Source organism: Sycon ciliatum, chromosome 1, assembly GCF_964019385.1.
Source record: "Sycon ciliatum chromosome 1, ocSycCili1.1, whole genome shotgun sequence".
Taxonomy (NCBI): domain Eukaryota; kingdom Metazoa; phylum Porifera; class Calcarea; order Leucosolenida; family Sycettidae; genus Sycon; species Sycon ciliatum.
The window spans coordinates 10,233,016-10,250,097 of NC_088643.1; the positions used below are offsets into that span (position 1 = coordinate 10,233,016).

The 17,082-nt window shown below is 49.9% G+C and overlaps 1 protein-coding gene across 2 annotated transcripts in view; it reads left to right on the top strand.

Moving 5' to 3' along the window:
• Window positions 1–17,082, top strand: part of LOC135812778 (uncharacterized) — a 31,757-nt gene that overhangs the window by 9,529 nt on the left and 5,146 nt on the right. For both annotated transcript variants that reach the window (XM_065326015.1, XM_065326013.1), the window contains exons 4-23: window positions 464–1,356; window positions 2,000–2,178; window positions 2,689–2,757; window positions 3,458–3,680; window positions 5,086–5,133; window positions 5,853–5,949; window positions 6,617–6,697; window positions 7,171–7,290; window positions 7,517–7,551; window positions 8,011–8,113; window positions 9,223–9,439; window positions 10,006–10,131; window positions 10,890–10,940; window positions 11,762–11,845; window positions 12,501–12,604; window positions 12,932–13,004; window positions 14,234–14,299; window positions 15,881–16,016; window positions 16,342–16,551; window positions 17,059–17,082. The exon at window positions 17,059–17,082 is cut by the window's right edge and continues 45 nt beyond it. In XM_065326015.1, the coding sequence (XP_065182087.1) occupies window positions 464–1,356; window positions 2,000–2,178; window positions 2,689–2,757; window positions 3,458–3,680; window positions 5,086–5,133; window positions 5,853–5,949; window positions 6,617–6,697; window positions 7,171–7,290; window positions 7,517–7,551; window positions 8,011–8,113; window positions 9,223–9,439; window positions 10,006–10,131; window positions 10,890–10,940; window positions 11,762–11,845; window positions 12,501–12,604; window positions 12,932–13,004; window positions 14,234–14,299; window positions 15,881–16,016; window positions 16,342–16,551; window positions 17,059–17,082 (2,939 nt within the window). The remainder of the gene's footprint in view (window positions 1–463; window positions 1,357–1,999; window positions 2,179–2,688; window positions 2,758–3,457; window positions 3,681–5,085; window positions 5,134–5,852; window positions 5,950–6,616; window positions 6,698–7,170; window positions 7,291–7,516; window positions 7,552–8,010; window positions 8,114–9,222; window positions 9,440–10,005; window positions 10,132–10,889; window positions 10,941–11,761; window positions 11,846–12,500; window positions 12,605–12,931; window positions 13,005–14,233; window positions 14,300–15,880; window positions 16,017–16,341; window positions 16,552–17,058) is intronic.

Here is a 17,082-nt window from a genome sequence, read left to right on the forward strand (position 1 = left end):
ATGTGTGTTAGTGTTTGTTCGGTGTATTGAAATTTTAGGTGTGAAACAGATGCACCGAAAGTACCGAAAAGTACACCGAACATTTGTGAAATTACAGTATCTCCCAGAGTAAGGGAAAGAGTGCTATGGGTAGGGATTGGCATGCAGCATGCGTACAGTGCAAGTGCATGCCTTCGGATGGAGCTTGGCATAGTACTGGAGTAGAACCATGTGAAAACTTCAATGCAGCATCCTTATACATTATGCTTCTGTATAGTCGGCATTGGAGTATCAACATCATTCTAGAATTGCAGATGGTATGGATACTTTGCACCTGTAAGTTCGATCCTGATGTGTGTGTGTGTGTGCGTGCGTGTGTGTGTGTGTGTGTGTGTGCGCGCGCGCGCGCGCGTGCGTGTGTGTGTGCACGTTTGCTTATGCTGTTGTGTGTCATTCGATTTCTTTGCCACCGCCACCACCGCAGGCCGGACAGTGGCAGCCCGCTGGTGACGCGTGTGCTGGCCAGTCGCAAGGAGATGCGACCGCGCACGGCGCACGTCACCCTGGAGCAGCGTCGCTCGTCCAGCGGTGACCTGCCACCGTCCGGCAGCAAGGCGGACGGTTTCCGCTCGCTGCCGCGCATGCCCATGTCCGCAGCGGGAGCAGCGGCGACGACGGCAGCAGCTGGCTCCAAGTTCTACCTCTCTGGCGACGACAAGCCTGTTCTGGAAGTGGACGAGAATTATTTCAAGCAGGAGAGTGACAACGCCGACGACGTGAAGCGGCGCACCTCCGGCCCGTCGGTCATTGTGGACACGCGCTCGCGCGCCATGTCCGATTTTGAAATGGTCGACGGCGACGGCGAAGTGCTGGGCACCACGACGGCGTCGCTGCGTAGCAGCTCGCACTCTAGCAATGCCGGCCCGGGCAGTCCCGGCAGTGGCATGGGCGGTATACCGGAAGAGGGGAACTTGCCCGGCGGCGCCGTGTTGCAGCGTGACCATCCCGTGGCCGATATGTCCACGGCACAGGGTACAGCCAGTCTCGACGCCGAAACTGGCGTTGCTGCCGCCACTGCTGGCAATGTCAGGGACAGCAGCGACGGCAACGCCACTACAGATGTGAGCAGTCCGTCATTTATTAGCCGCGTGCGCAACGCCACCGCTCCCGCCAACGACCCCTCGCTCGCCAGGCCTCTGGAACAAGTGGCGTCCTCAAAGCTGATGTGGAGTGCGTCGGAGGTGACGGACGAGACCGCACGGCGACGGGTTCTGCGACGCAGCCAGAGCGTTGTCTCTTCGGAAACCATCGAAGCGGTCGTCCTGATGCATCGAAAGAACAGCCAATTCTTCGTTGAGCTGCCCAGCAAATCGTCTGGTTAGTCGATTGGTTTTGTACTCGTGCATTGTAACTTACAACGCAAGTGCTAGTTTAGATTATACCGTAAAGTACAGCGAGAGTGCCCCTCCAATATTGTGCGCACGCTGCACACAGTCCAGTCAATGCGTACTCAGTTCACCTTGGAGCCCCACACAGGAGCAAAAAAAGGCAGTGCGGCTTAGACTACGATGATAAAATTAACGGAAATAACCAGTGTAGCTGTCTGTATTTTGGAAAAAATCTGTGCGGCGCTTATACTCCGGAAGGTACGGCATTGCATGTGTGTGTGTGTGAGTGTGTGTGTGTGTGTGTCTTGTCGTTGTCTCCCGCTTCTGGGAGCGGCGTGGCCCGATAGGGTAGCTGTACATAGTAGTAGTAGTAGTAGTAGTAGTAGTAGTAGTAGTAGTAGTAGTAGTAGTAGTAGTAGTAGTAGTAGTAGTAGTAGTAGTAGTAGTAGTAGTAGTAGTAGTAGTAGTAGTAGTAGTAGTAGTAGTAGTAGTAGTAGTAGTAGTAGTAGTAGTAGTAGTAGTGTGTGTGTGTGTGCGCGTGTGCGTGTGCGTGCGTGCATGTGTGTGTGTGTGTGTGTGTGTTCGTGGTGCGTGTGTTTGTGGTGCGTGTGTTCCTGCATTGCGTGTGTTAGCTATCAACATGGAAGTGCCGGCGGATCACGACGTCCGCGTCTCCATGCCGATCCAGGCCATTGTGAAGCTGACGCACAGGCCACCTCAGTCTGTACGCCACGCTCCACGCACGCGCCAATCCATGAAGCTGTCGATGGAATGCCTCGAAGTCATCATGCAAACCGTGCAAGTCTATAAGGTGAGTGTGTGATCTTCGCTGAGTGAGTCCTTCCGCTCTTTTTCGATATGACTATGATAATCAGAATGTCCAGGCCTGATCAATGCCATCTGAGATCATGAGGTGGATCCATGGTTCACACAGGGCCTTGAAAGCATTGGAAGTGCTTGCATTTTCTTCTCTCTTCTTCAACGCCCTTAAAAATCCTTGGAGTTTGGAAAAACAGTCTTGGAAAACCTTGAAAACGGAAAGAACAACCCTGGTTGTTGTGTCAAAGTGAGAGGTTTGCTAAGTTTGTGGCGGTTTTTGTGCAGCTGTAGCTTTGCCAATGCTGGTCCGCGCACCGGAGAAAGGTGCTAAATTATTGACACATTGTGACAAGGCTAGATGGGGCTGTTGAGCACAGCCACTACTGGTGGGCTGCGCGTTATTTCTGTTGAGCAAACCCAATGTCTGTTTGAGTAGGGCCAGGGTAAAGCTTGCTTCTGTGAACGAGCTTTTCTGGGCATTTGTTTTCTGTTTGCTGTTTAGCTATGCACTGTTTCGCTGCAAATCGTCCTCTCCATCCAGTCGCTAGTAAAGAATTTACGCAATCGAATGGTTAGTATGCTGCCCAATAGTATCATGGTGTTTCTGCGTCTGTTGTCCGCTTCTTACAGTGCAGTGTGCTGGCAAGGACTGTTTGAAATGTTGTTGTGCTCTTATAATAATGGGTCATTTGTATTGTATCTGCTCTCTCGGTATTTTCCGACAGTTATGTTTGCCATTGTTATATTCGCCAGAATATGATCGACAGAGAACTACGTGAGCAAGAGCACACCATATTACTATACTTCAGAACGACAAGCAAGGAACTATTCGAAATCAGGAAACGAATAACTGACATAGCTGACAGAGTAGACTACGCGCTCTACTTCAAACACTACGCATAACGTACACATGGCAAAGCAGTTGACAACAGTGTGCAAGGCATGCATGTATAATGTGCAGTACACACAGAGCAGCGTATGGCGTACAGATCATGTACAGACAGACTATGGATTCAAACATAACAGCCATGCTGTCCAACTCTTGTGACTAATGATTGTATCTATGTGTGTGTGTGTGTGTGTGTGTGTGTGTGTGTGTGTGTGTGTGTGTGTGTGTGTCTCTCTCTCTCTCTCTCTCTCTCTCTCTCTCTCTCTCTCTCTCTCTCTCTCTCTCTCTCTCTCTCTCTCTCTCTCTCTCTCTCTCTCTCTCTCTCTCTCTCTCTCTCTCTCTCTCTCTCTCTCTCTCTCTCTCTCTCTCCCCCCTCTCTCAGGCAAATAGCGCCCATCACTTTGCACAAATATTTTGCCAGGCAATGCGTGAATCACAGAGAGAATGGTTGGAAGCATCGCGACCTCACGCGGAAGGAAAGCAGCGGGCCATCACAGACTGTGACCTCCTATGCTCATCAACAACGGAGGGAGATGACAATGGTGGCGTCTTCGACGAAGAATTAGACCTACCCAATCCGACTGAAGACATCTTCGATATGACTGGTAATGCTGCTTTGGCCTATTGGGTGAAACATGTTTGAAGGTCTGTAGGTGGCTAGCGTAGGGGAAATGTCTCGGATGTGTCATCCTGCACACATGCAAGTGCTGCGGAGTGCAGCTCTCCTAATGTTTTTGTGTTAGAAAAAAAAGCACAAAAGCAGTTGGTCTTACCCCCCTTGCTCCTCGATTCTAAGGCTGTGTTTACATGAGAAATTTCAACCCGGGTCGAGTTCAGCCCGGGTTGAAAGTCTGTACGATAGACAAAAGAGGTGAGCGTTTACATGAAGACAGTTGACCCGGGTCAAATACTGATATGCCGCCAAAAGTCCACTTCTACAGTCTTGTATGGTCACGTGAATCCGTTCGCGCGAAATTTGCATCTGCAGTGCCGTTCAAACCTGGCGCGAGATACGCACAGGAGTACGTTTGTACAATTTTCTTGACCCGGGTTGATTTCAACCCTCCCCTTGGGGGGAGGGTTGAAATCAACCCGGGGCGAAATTTCAACCCGGGTCAAGCGCAATGCGTCATGTAAACGCGCCATTCACTTTGTGCACATGGCGGGTTGAAATCTGACCCGGGTCGAACTCAACCCGGGTTGAAACGCCTCATGTAAACACCGCCTAACAAAAGTTGAGCCTGTAGGCACTTGTACAAGTCTACCGTATTCTCCGGAGTATACGCCGCACTTTATAGCTTCAGTGATTCACCCACAAAAAGTCAGTGCGGCTTTTACTACGATGATCTAACTAACGCTTATAAATAGGGTAGATGTCTGTATTTCGTGACAAAAAATCTGGGTGCGGCTTATGCTCCGGAAAATATGGTGTGTATGCTACTGCCCTGGACGATGGGTTATCTTCAGGTGCAGGGCTGTGTGCATTGCGCAATTATGGCGGATGCGTGCTGCCGTCTTCGTGTGTGTGTGTGTGTGTGTGTGTGTGTGTGTGTGCGTGTGTGCGCGTGTGTGTGTGTGTTTACTGGTCAATGCTGCAGTACATGTACTGCTGCAGTGACTGTGACCGCCCAAAGGCCAGGTTACATGGACATTAGAGAGGTTCCACAGAACATAATTACATTAGTAAAAGTCGATCTACGGAAAGCCTTACGTGAACTGCATGCGGATCTGTGTTCAGCCATACGGAGTTTCGAATCACGTAGCTGCCCTTGGCAACTCCTAACGCGGCAGTGTAAGACCGGATCGACCTGGGGAGAGAGCCATAAATTTTACCCCAATCCACTTACGGAGCACCTACGTACGTTATCAGAGCCCTATCTACGTACTCCACGTAGATAACTTTTCTTCCTGTCATAGAACTTTATTTTCGTATATTTTGACTGCTTTTTCAGTGGAGGGTCTTATTCATTGCCTCTCCTTTTGTTTTGTGTTGTGAACGTACTACCTCAGCTGAAGCGGATCGCCTACTCATCACCAAGGATGCAGTCTGGAGGCTATGTAAGAGCCAATTCTGTATTGAATATATTTTCTTCTGTCGGTCTACACGTGTTGCTCGATACCAGTCTTGTGTGTTTGTGGCGTTTAAAAAGTCACATGGCGAGGTTCGGTGGCACATGTGTTACAAACAGGTGGTCAAGACAGCACTTTATATTATCATAGATATTTAATTATATCCTATAGATTGAAGTATGTTGTTCGTGAGAGAGCAGAGTTGGTACTGTGCACATTCCAACCCGGGGATCTGTCTGAGACTACTGTCGAGGGGGGGGGGGGGGGGGGGGGGGGCGGTGTGGGTGCAGGGTGTGAAGACGGGCTGGTTGGTGACCGTGCGGGTACAACGCATGTCCAGTGCAAAAGACCCATTGTGCATTGCCAAATATAGAATGTATGAGTAATGCTTGTGAGTACGCTGGGATCAGGAATGCACTGTTCAACACCCCAGACGACCATGCCCAGTTGGCTGTGAAGGGTGTTGTATGGTACGAATTACGTCATTGCGCAATGGGTCCAATCAGCCGGTGTATGTCCGGGCTGCTGTGAGAATGGGGAAGTTAACGTGGAGAGCTGTAGAGGATGTTAGGAAGCACGCGCCTGGTATAGTGGAGCACTTCAAGGTGGTAGGGGTGTTTCGCTAGCCACTACCGCGTCGGTGCCCTTGTTGTACTACCGCGCCGTGCGGGAGGAAACTGTTTTCCTCTTCTGATTTCTCCCTGTAGCTGATGCACAGTCGATCTGCCCGACCTACCACTGTAAGGTCATTGTACCTGTCTTCACACCGGACGTCGACTTGGCTCGCCTTGCTCCTAGTCACCAGTAAGCCTTTCAGTTACCCTTTCATTATTCTTTCTCCCCTTTATTGTCGCATGGCTGCCTATCGTCCACATCACCTTTTCATTGGCTAGTGCCACGTGATTGAGAATGAATGAATGAAGGAATGAATAAAGTCGTCGGCTTTTGAAGTCGGCTTTTGAACTCACGCGGTCCAGGCAAATCGCGTATGTGCGCAATGTACACTCAGGACGTAATACTGCGTCCTCCGTGGTGTAGTGTCATTCTGAATGATGTATTATTACGACCTTCGTGCTGAACAGGTTAGCTCCTCATGTTGAACCTTTTGCTTTTGCTTCTTGCCAATTTGTCCCAATTGTTGCTGGTGCGTTGGAATCTAGTTTTCCTCCCTTTTTAATAGCTAGAGATTCAGGCAACATGTGTCTCCTTATTGACTACTGGATTATGTACCTGTACATGTGCCTGCATGTGCAGTTGATTGCGGTGTTGGTGTGTTCGTGAGTTTAGGTTTTGCTGACTTTGTTGCAGCTGTGTTGGGCCCTTGCTCTTTTATAGTGTGTGCATGCCGTGTACCGTGATGTGTCGCCTACTTCACCTTGAATGTCATTTTAGCTTTTTCTGAAAAGGACCTGTGCTTGTATTGCTGTCTCCGTTGCCATCTACGTTTGTGCTGCTGCTGCTGCTGCTGCAGGCATGGTCGCTTTCCCGTCGTGTCCTGGTTGGGACCCAACGGTGCGGCGCTGCTCCGTGCAGCAGCCCCCGTCAATCCAATGTAAGTCGAGACCAGGGCAGCAGCATAGGCTGCGAGTTGTTTGTTTTTTTGCAAAACCAATTCGATTTAGAGGACGCAACTCTCCAAAACAACAAGTAACTCCAAAGCACAGAAAAGGCCAAAAACTAAACCAAGAGCATGTGCATTGACATGTTATTTAGTGGGTTCTGGTACTGTTGTGGGCATTGAAATCCGTTGAGAAGTCAAGCGGCTGCGGGGCGCTGGCCGTGCAGTTGTGAGCACTGCTACAGTGTCTATTGGAGTGCGTGTAGGCACTAAGGAAGTAACGGCGCCGGCCCTGGTTCCACTGGATGTCTATGTCCACACTAGTAGATTGTGCCTTCCCACATTACATGGCTTTCAGTGTTCATGTACTGCACTGCTTGTGTTCAATAGCATGCCGGGATGGGGGAGACATGCCGTTCCGAGTTGTTTGCATTTCCAATCCGTATTGCTTTTTGTGTTGCTCCCAGGGGTGATCATACTACACGCTCCACCATACAGGAAGGAATGTTCCGTGCCATCTGTACGCTCAACAAGTCGGTTACTGGTCGTGATGAGAAACTGTTTGTCTTCTTGGAAGCGTCCACAAAGTAAGTTGGTCCGTTGCGCTTTAGTGTGGATGTGCATGCTGGCTGTGTGTTCAAACACACATGCACACACACACACGCGCACATGCACACACACACACACACACACGCGCGCGCGCGCGCACACACACACACACACGCCATGGTGCTTTCCATTGCCTTCGTGCACCATAACCAGGGTCGCTTACAACAATTTTTTTGCATTCTGCTGCTGTGTGCTACCTCACAGGAAACCCGTAAAAGGATCAGCAAACCCAAAAATGAGTATGTTGTCTTGGCTATACCATTTACTAGTGGAGCATAGTTTGTTGTTGTTGTTGGTGGTGGTGGTGGTGGTGCTGCTGCTGCTGCTGCTGCTGCTGCTGCTGCTGCTGCTGCAGTTTAGTCCAGTAGCATGTTTATCGCACTGGCACTTAGCTTTGTCGGCTGTTACTTTTCAGCATGCAATGTACCAGTACTGGCCCATTTGATTGTTGCTGCTAGAGTGCTGGGCTCTTGACAGGTAATGCTACTGTTGGTCTGAGCTGCGACTTACTGGCATGCTATGCTCTTCCCCCGTTCACTGTTCCTGCCGCCCCCCCCCCCCCGCGCCAGGTTTAATTAACCAGCATGCTATGCACTGTCCCCGTACACTGTCCCTGTGCCCCCCCCCCGCCCGCCAGGTTTAACTAACCAGCATGCTATGCTCTTCCCCTGTACATTGTCCCTGTGTTCCCCCGCCAGGTTTCTACTTCCCGGGTTGCAAGTTCATTTACCACGACGAGTTCAGCATACACGCCGTGCGCAAGAGCCTCAAGGCGCTGCGCCAGTTTCTCCATCGTCCCATGTAAGTGAGCAACAACTGCTAGACACACAGGGGTGTGCAATCTTTGACTTTAAAAAGTGGAAGAATGCCCGTGTTCGAGTGTGTTTGACCCGTTCCATTCTGTAAGGCTGACGCCGCTAGCCGTGGAGGTCAAATTCCCGGCTTACAGTTCCTAGTATGGTAGGACAATATTCAGAGAATATTGTGAACCTGCCAGCCTTTGGGCAGTGAACTGGTGCAAAACTTAAATTTTACCTCGGCGTGTTGATGCTATCAAGTGCTGTACGAGCGCCCCACCACTACCACCACCCTTTAGTGGTAGTGTTTTGAGGTGGAGCTGAGTGATGTCCTTTCCTCACCCGTGATGGAGGAACACACAGGACTAGTAGTATGGTTATTCATATCAGGGTTCTAGCCAGGTAAAAATAGTAGGGCTGAGTCGGGTAGCATTTTCTTCGGGTATCGGGTCCGGGTAGTTTTCCACGGGTAGCACGGTTACCCGATCGGGTAATGTTTCCATGGTAAGACCACAATGCACACCGGCCCCTTCCCTTGCGCACTGGGTAGACATGCGTGAATTATTTGTACACGTGCACTGTACATGATGTCATCTGCGACCTCGGGTTTTCGGGTACTTTTCGGTACCCGACTACCCGAGGTCCTCACGGGTAGCACGGGTACCCGACTACCCGTGCACACCACTTAAAAATAGTATGGGGGGGGGGAGGAAACAGTTCCCCTTAACCCATTTTCCAAAATTTTCTTGCCATGCCAAATGCAATGTACCTGACTTCACCCAAGATATGCGTGCCTTTATGAACCCTCTCAGTCTGTTACTGATTGTCGACACAGCGTATTTGTTGAATGACCTGAAAACACACAAAATCGACAAATGAGTAGAGGGGCACCACTTTTTCACATTGGGGCTCAATCAGAGTAGGGGGGGGGGGAAGAGGGGGGCTCTGGTATACAATGGCAGTGCTTTCCCCACAATCCTGTGTGTGTGTGTGTGTGTATGTGTGTGCGCACGCGTGTGTATGCGTGTGTGTGCGCACGCGTGTGTGCACGTACGCATGTGTACATGTGTGTGTATGCATACTTTTCTTTTTCACTTGTCTTTATGGCGGCAGTGATATGGGTAAGTATTACTCGCTGTTAGAAGAGACACACTGGCTGCAGCAGGTCAGCTTGCTTCTGCGCATCAGCTCCAATGCTGTCAAAGCCATCAGTGGTGACAACGTATCAGTGCTTGTGGCATTTGAGGATGGATGGGATGCCACAACGCAGGTGGTCAGTCTTGCTCAGGTGCTGCTGGACCCCTACTACCGGACATATGACGGTTTTCTGGTAAGTGCACAGCGATCGGATGCACTGGGTGCAATGTGTGTGTGTGTGGGGGGGGGGGGGTGGGGGGGGGGGGGGGGGGGGGTGCATGTATGTGTGTATGTATGCGTGCGCGTGCATGTGTAGTCTGGACATGGAGGCAATGCCAATGCCATCATCGGCTGTGCATTCGCAAATCAGTGCTTGTAATGCTACTCCCGGCAAAACACGTAGGAAATCTCGTAGCCACACAACCTCTCCATTAGTAGCTAATCCCCAAACATCTTGCAGTACCTCCGTCTGTTTGACAGTTCACTGATGGAGGCCCACGTGACGTGCAGAACGTATGGTGCTCTTGGAGCCAGTTCATTGACCATGCCAGACATATTCATTATCCCTCCGCCTAGTGACAATGTTCAGTACACCCAACGTGGTATTCGTGCAATGTGCTCGTTTGCCTTGGACAGTGAATGGTCTCAGCCTGAGGGGGTTATGTGCGTGCACATGATTGTATTTTGAGATTGTTTGTACTTTAAGTGTGCAGTGGTGAAGGCGGTGGTATGTCTCTTGGCCTCCGGTGTACTCTTTAGGCGTTGGTGCGCAAGGAATGGCTGTCGTTCTCTCATCACTTTGCCGAGCGTCACAAGCCCGCTCCCGAGCAGAGTGCCAAGACGGAAGCGCCGATATTCCTCCAGTGGCTCGACTGCGTGTGGCAGGTAACGTGGGTGCTGTTTGCTGGTCAGTGTTGTCATTTCCAACTTGTCCAGTTTTCACTTTACTTCTTTGAACGGCCGGGGGGGGGGGGGGAGGGGGGGGGGGGTAGTGAACAAACTATGAAAACTATTTGCCTGATTTTGGGGCGATGTAGACAGGAAAGTCTCAGATCCGGAACCTCTTAACATGCGTGAGCTTACGAGTTTCTCGTCATTATTATTACTTCACTGGACATCAACTCAGGGAAGTGTTCTGGGTTATACGTGACATACGTGACTGGCCTATATGTTAGGTGCGTGCTGTAGGCATACTGAGTGTACAGTCAAACCTGTCAAGGCGACCACTCTGGTAAGGCGACCACCTGTCCTAGAAGACCACTGAAACCAGGACCAAGGGATGCTATTTCCAGTCAAATGACCCTGGATAAGCAGACCACCTGGTAACAGAGACCACATTTTGAAGGTTCCTTGAGCGGTCGTCTTAGACAGGTTTCACTGCAGTAAAACCTGTCAAGGCGACCACTCGGATAAGGCAACCACCTCTCCCAGAAGACCACTGGAACCAGGACAAAGGGATGCTATTTCCAGTCAAATGACCCTGGATAAGCAGACCACCTGGTAACAGAGACCACATTTTGAAGGTTCCTTGAGCGGTCGTCTTAGACAGGTTTCTCTGTATCTGTTGATACACTGGTGCGGCACGCGCATACTAATAGTGCTGCTGTTGGCACTGTGTGTGTATTTCTGCTCTGTTTCTGTAGATCATTCAGCAGTTCCCGATGGCGTTTGAGTTCAGTACGACGTTACTGGAGGTGAGTGTGACTGCAGGTAGTGCTGATAATGGGCTATGTGTGCACAGCTGTATGCGAGATAGACGCAGTGTCGTGTGTAGTTTGAGTGTGATGTGTGACGTAGCTACAGGTGCATCTGCAATCACTCCGTCTGGACTAGTGTGCGCATGTGTATGGGTGGGTGAATATGATCTGTGTGTGTGTGTGTGTGTGTGTGTGTGTGTGTGTGTGTGTGTGTGTGTGTGTGTGTGTGTGTGTGTGTGTGTGTGTGTGTGTGTGTGTGTGTGTGTGTGTGTGTGTGTGTGTGTGTGTGTGTGTGTGTGTGTGTGTGTGTGTGTGTGTGTGTGTGTGTGTGTGTGTGTGTGTGTGTGTGTGTGTGTGTGTGTGTGTGTGTGTGTGTGTGTGTGTGTGTGTGTGTGTGTGTGTGTGTGTGTGTGTGTGTGTGTGTGTGTGTGTGTGTGTGTGTGTGTGTGTGTGTGTGTGTGTGTGTGTGTGTGTGTGTGTGTGTGTGTGTGTGTGTGTGTGTGTGTGTGTGTGTGTGTGTGTGTGTGTGTGTGTGTGTGTGTGTGTGTGTGTGTGTGTGTGTGTGTGTGTGTGTGTGTGTGTGTGTGTGTGTGTGTGTGTGTGTGTGTGTGTGTGTGTGTGTGTGTGCATCTGTGGAAGTATGCATGCATGCGTGGATTCATGTGTGTGTGTGTGTGTTGTGGGGGGGGGGGGGGGGGGGGGAGTTGCGTGTTTGTGTGTTGGTGGTTTGTGTTGTTGTGACCGGTATTTGCACTTTGCTTCGCTATCACTGCTGACGGTGCAATCACTACTTCTATCTTACTTCTCTCACTTGACAGTACTTGGCATCAGAGTCCTACTCGGGACGATTCGGCACATTTCTGCAGAGTGGTGCGGGCGACAGAAGCAGCATCTTCTTTGAGGTATGGTGCCTGTCTTGAAATGGCTATGTTTGTGGATGGGTGTTACTGGCGTAAGTTTTAAACTAGAAGACGGCGGCTGCTATTTACACTGGGGGTTGTGCTTCCTGCCGGCTGACTGACTCACGAATACTAGCACTGTCTGGAGCACACGGGAACGCCGGGTCATCCACTCGGCGAACCTGCAAGAAAGCACCACTCTCTGCTCGAAACACAGTGTTTCGGGAATTCACCGCTCATCCGTCGAGCTTGAGTACAAGTATATCGGTTCGAATTGCAATCCAGTTGAGGACAGACAGGCAGTTGTACATGTACTTGCAGTGGCGTAGCAGCCAGTCCGGCCGGTCCGGCTTTGGCCGGACCACTTTTCAGTAACACAATCCCAAAAGTGCCCAGAATGCAGGATTTTGCACCCTAGTTTCAAAACATTTCCCGGGGAAGACCCCGGCCCTCCTCCTGGCAGACCACCTCCAACGCCGGTACTACTTGCCTGACTTGTAATGTATAAAGTCCTACCCCTTGGATGAATCTGCATTGGGCATCGTCAGGCTCCGGAACATTTAGCATGCAGATTTCACAATGCTGTGCTGATCATTGGTGGAAGGTGGGATACACGTGTTTTCATGCTGCATCGTGTCCGTTTGTGTGTGCTCAACAGGAGGACTTTCTCAAGAACACCGTCTCCATCTGGACTCATTTGTCGGAGAAGGCGATGCGGGAGCGATTCACCTCGGGCATGTTCCTGCCGGATATGTTTCCAGAGTATGTTGCTCTGTTGTTTCTTTGCTTCTCCACCTTTCAAACACCGGTTTGTGTGTGTGTGCATGTGTGTGTGTGTGCATGTGTGTGTGTGTGTGTGTGTGTGTGTGTGTGTGTGTGTGTGTGTGTGTGTGTGTGTGTGTGTGTGTGTGTGTGTGTGTGTGTGTGTGTGTATGCCATGTGGCGATAATGGCAGTGTCGTTTGATAGGTTGTATGACGTGTTCTTTAAAAAAAAATGATGTTCCATGGTTCTGTCACCTTTTTTATGACGTACTGTTTGGTGTGTGTGTTTGTGTTTTGTTGTTGTTTGCTTGTTTGTGCGTACACAGTGTGATTGTACCATTGTATCATGTAGGCTCCCTCAAGCTGTGGACAGAGTTCTACATGAGACCATTCCTGCAGGTTAGGGATCCTCTCTCTCTCTCTCTCTCTCTCTCTCTCTCTCTCTCTCTCTCTCTCTCTCTCTCTCTCTCTCTCTCTCTCTCTCTCTCTCTCTCTCTCTCTCTCTCTCTCTCTCTCTCTCTCTCTCTCTCTCTCTCTCTCTCTCTCTCTCTCTCTCTCTCTCTCTCTCTCTCTCTCTCTCTCTCTCTCTCTCACACTCGCTCGCTCACTCGCACACACGCTCGCTCTCCCTCACTCTCTCTCTCTCGTTCTCTCTCTCTCTCTCTCTCTCTCTCTCTCTTTTTGTTCATCCAAGTTGTTGACTTGTGTCACAATTTGGTGCAACACTTTATTTTCATATTAGGGAGGTTTCGCTCTACGGAATTACGTATGAAAATAACGTATGAACTGCACGGAATTTTCATACGTAAAAATCAGAGCTGCTGGGTTTCGCTCTACGTGATTTCTCCACGGCTTCTAAACATACGTTGTTGCTTTGGAGACGCGTTGGCTGCATGCGCCCACCGTATGCACCATGAACCGAAACCGCGTTTTCCATGATATTAGTGAGGTTCTGCCACACGGTAAAACGTGCCAAAGTACGTATGGAAACTTCACCGCGGTACGGGATTTAGTTTGATACGGATTTTTTCATACCGTTTTCCGTGTGAAGCGCGCTTCACACGGACCGGACTCCGTGTGAAAAGTGAGCGTACAGAGTAACAGAGTACATGTGGCGGGGTGTTCGTGCATGGTTCGAGCATGCTACGTACAGCAGAACCAGTGCAACGTACGAAAAATCCGTGTCAAACTTCACTGCAGTTGACACGGAGTTTGGTACGTAGTTCCGTGTAGCAGAACCTCTCTACTATGCACGTGGTGTACGGTGTGTGTACCATGTGTTTCGCGCGACTTGAATGTTGCCATGGACAAATGCGGAAAATGCGAAAAAATATTTCAAAAAGTCCTACGGAGGACCCAACGTAGGAAAGAGCTTTCCTACGGAAATCCGTAGAGAGATTTACGTATGAAAGTTGCCCTCGCTCCCCGGCGCGTACGACATACGGATTTTCATACGCAATTACGTAGAGCGAAACCTCCCTAAAATGTGGAGAGTTGTTCACATCACATTTTTTAGTAAATTTTTACTGACCAGTTTTGCCGAACCTATTTTCAATGGTAGTTTCCCTGATGTTAATTCGATTTGAGGTGTCTTTCTTCATCTGGCTTTACCCTCTTTTATGCTACAGAGAACCCTGAACGAGCATGAAGAGCAGACATTTAAAGCAAGTGTCGAGCTCATCCTCAAGTACAAGGTGTGTTGGACCGTGTATCTCTGTCTGTTCTCCTGTTGCTGCTAGGGAGGTCATGTGATCATGTCATTCACTTTTGCTCGCATCTCTGCCAATTACTCACCGATTTTTACGTACAAGCCAGCGCTGGAAAGGTTTTTGCGTAGACGAAGAAACTAATGGCGCTCTCAAGCCAGCTACCTGCACGGCCTCCGCTTCTAAGGGGCCTGGAATGCCGCTCAAAACGGCAGCCGCATGCAAAATCCTTCGGAGAAAGTTCAAACAGCTGCCATTCCGTTTTTCTTCATCACATTAACTTCATAGAAACTTGTATGACGGATGATCCCGGGGAAATAACTGGCTGTAAAAGCTTCAAATTTCTAATAGGAGCATGCTTTTCGTCTCGATCTTCAAGGGTCACCATGATACTGCCATACCTCTTAGAGACCTCGGATAATTTGGATGTGATAGCCAAGGTTTTCCTCGAAGCGTAGACCTTTCACTTCTGACAATCGGTAGATGAGCACCGCAAATATCTTCTTTTTTTATTGCCAGCGTACACCCATCAATTGATAGTGATTGATACGGTTACGAAGGGTTATAAAGACCGATTTTCTGCGGGAGTTTCACTATTTTCCATGCTGACGGAGAGCTGCGATACATGCGTGCTATTTTCTAGATTCTGAAGTTGTCATACCCCCACCTAATCTCTTTAGAATGTACGTGACCAAGAGTCCATAACCCCCCAGAGTGTGCAACTCCAGGTTGGGGTCTGGCGCAACGAAATCCAAACATTGCGTCATCCGGTCCCCGGGCAAGCATGGGCGGATGGGGCCATGTGCATATTTGGTACATCCGGCGGGGGTTCCAAGTTGAAGGTTGCTTTGAAGCAAGCCACGGAAGTGTCACGTAAAACGTTTGCTCCACGGGCTATGCAGTGTCAGCAGAACGGCTTTGATTTCACAGTCACAGAATTTTTTTATTTGAAGAGAGTTTCTCTGCTCGTTGTCTGAAAAGCTTGTATTGGGAGAGTTCGTGACTCCGGGATAGCAAGAATAGGCATGGATATAGATTTACAAGATTTGATGGAAATAGCTTTTGGCACACGGCATGAAGACCCGATCGATTTCGAAGTAGATGTGCTTCAACCTGCTCCTCAGTCCCATTTTGGCACTGCACACTGCACTCCGGCGACAATGGGGAGCGCTTTGCTTTAGGTTCAACAGTGGCCATTGTTCTTCTCTTATCGGAGAGACACTCAAAAGAGAAAACTGCTCGACAACTCTAAAATAATTCTTTGTGAACTTGAGCCTTTCCAGGCGTGTTACGTACAATACCTGGCCGTGGATTCGTAAAGAAAGACCCCAAATTGGGCAAACGGGCGAAGTAGGTCCGGGCCAAACTTCCCATTTCGTCATAGCTACTCACTACATGACGTATGAAGTTTGGATTTCGTTGCGGCACTGATTTGTGCTGAGAAGGATCACGAGTTGCACACTCTGGGGGGTTATGGACTCTTGACGTGACCTAATGTGGTATGCCATGCATGCTTAAAGGGTCGGGACATTCTGACGCTTTGCCCTGTGAATTCCTTTTCTCTCGTAGTCACTGGCAAAACGGATGAAAGAGAAGTTTCCGGAGGAGGTTTGCAGCCCCATACCCGTGTTTGTTCAGGCGTCGCAATCGCTTCACAGCTTCAGCAGCTGCGACTCCAATAACATGCGGCATCGGGCAATATCCGGTGAGTACCTTACGTGTTGTAAAGGTATTGCAGCAAGCCGTGTGTGTGTGTGTGTGTGTGTGTGTGTGTGCGCGCGCGCGCGTGTGTGTGTGCGTGCGTGCGTGCGTGGGGGGGGGGGTCTACAATAACAGTGGGGCAATTCTCGGTTTTCAAGCAGTACATCGGATCCTGCGTCTAATGAGTTTTTCGGCACTTGTGCCAGTGGTTGTGAGACTTATCCCCTCACCCCCACCGTTAGGCGCTGCACAATTTCACCGTGTTCTTCTTTGGACCGTGTGTGTTTTGCCGTGCATCGTCTTAACCCGTACCTCCCCCGTCCCGGCAGGAATGTCCATAGCGACGAACGGCAGTGGAGAGGTGTCCGGTCTGGTCAAGACCTCCTTGTCGACGTCGTCCGTGGTGCCTCGCGACAGGGCCACCTCTGGCGAGGAACCGGGCAAGCCGCCATTGCTGCGGCCCATGTCCATGACGGCTCTGCTGCACAGCGGCGACGATTTCACCGACCTTAATCTAGTCACCATCATCAAAGACAAAGGTATGCTAAGTTTACACTGATGAGCAGCATGCGAAAACGTTTTGGAAATTAGCACGTGGATAAATCTTGTACATTGTTATGACTGCACAATTTGTATTATTCATTGCCATTTTAGTTTTGCTGTCTCTTCGACGATTGTTTTTTTTAAAAAGTATGCTAAGTTCCTGTCTGTATGTGCTAGGGTGAAGTCTTGAGTGTTGTTTGTTTCCAAGCTTCATTCTCGCGTGTCTGGCTCTGGAGGTCGGCTGCACAAGCCGAGTCCAGTCCAGGGCCGGTTCTTGTACGCCGTCCTGGTGAGTTGCTTGCTTTCTCCTGATCAGCGTCTGTGTGTGTGTGTGTGTGTTGTGTTTGTGTGTGTGTGTTTGTATGTGTGTGTGTTTGTATGTGTGTTTGTATGTTTTTGTGTGTGTGTGTGTGTGTGTGTGTGTTTGTGTGTGTGTGTGTGTGTGTGTGTTTGCATGGGCGTGCGTGTGTACTTGTGTGCACGCCTGTGTGTTCTAAATGCAGGGCTTTTTGCGGAGGCTGATGTCT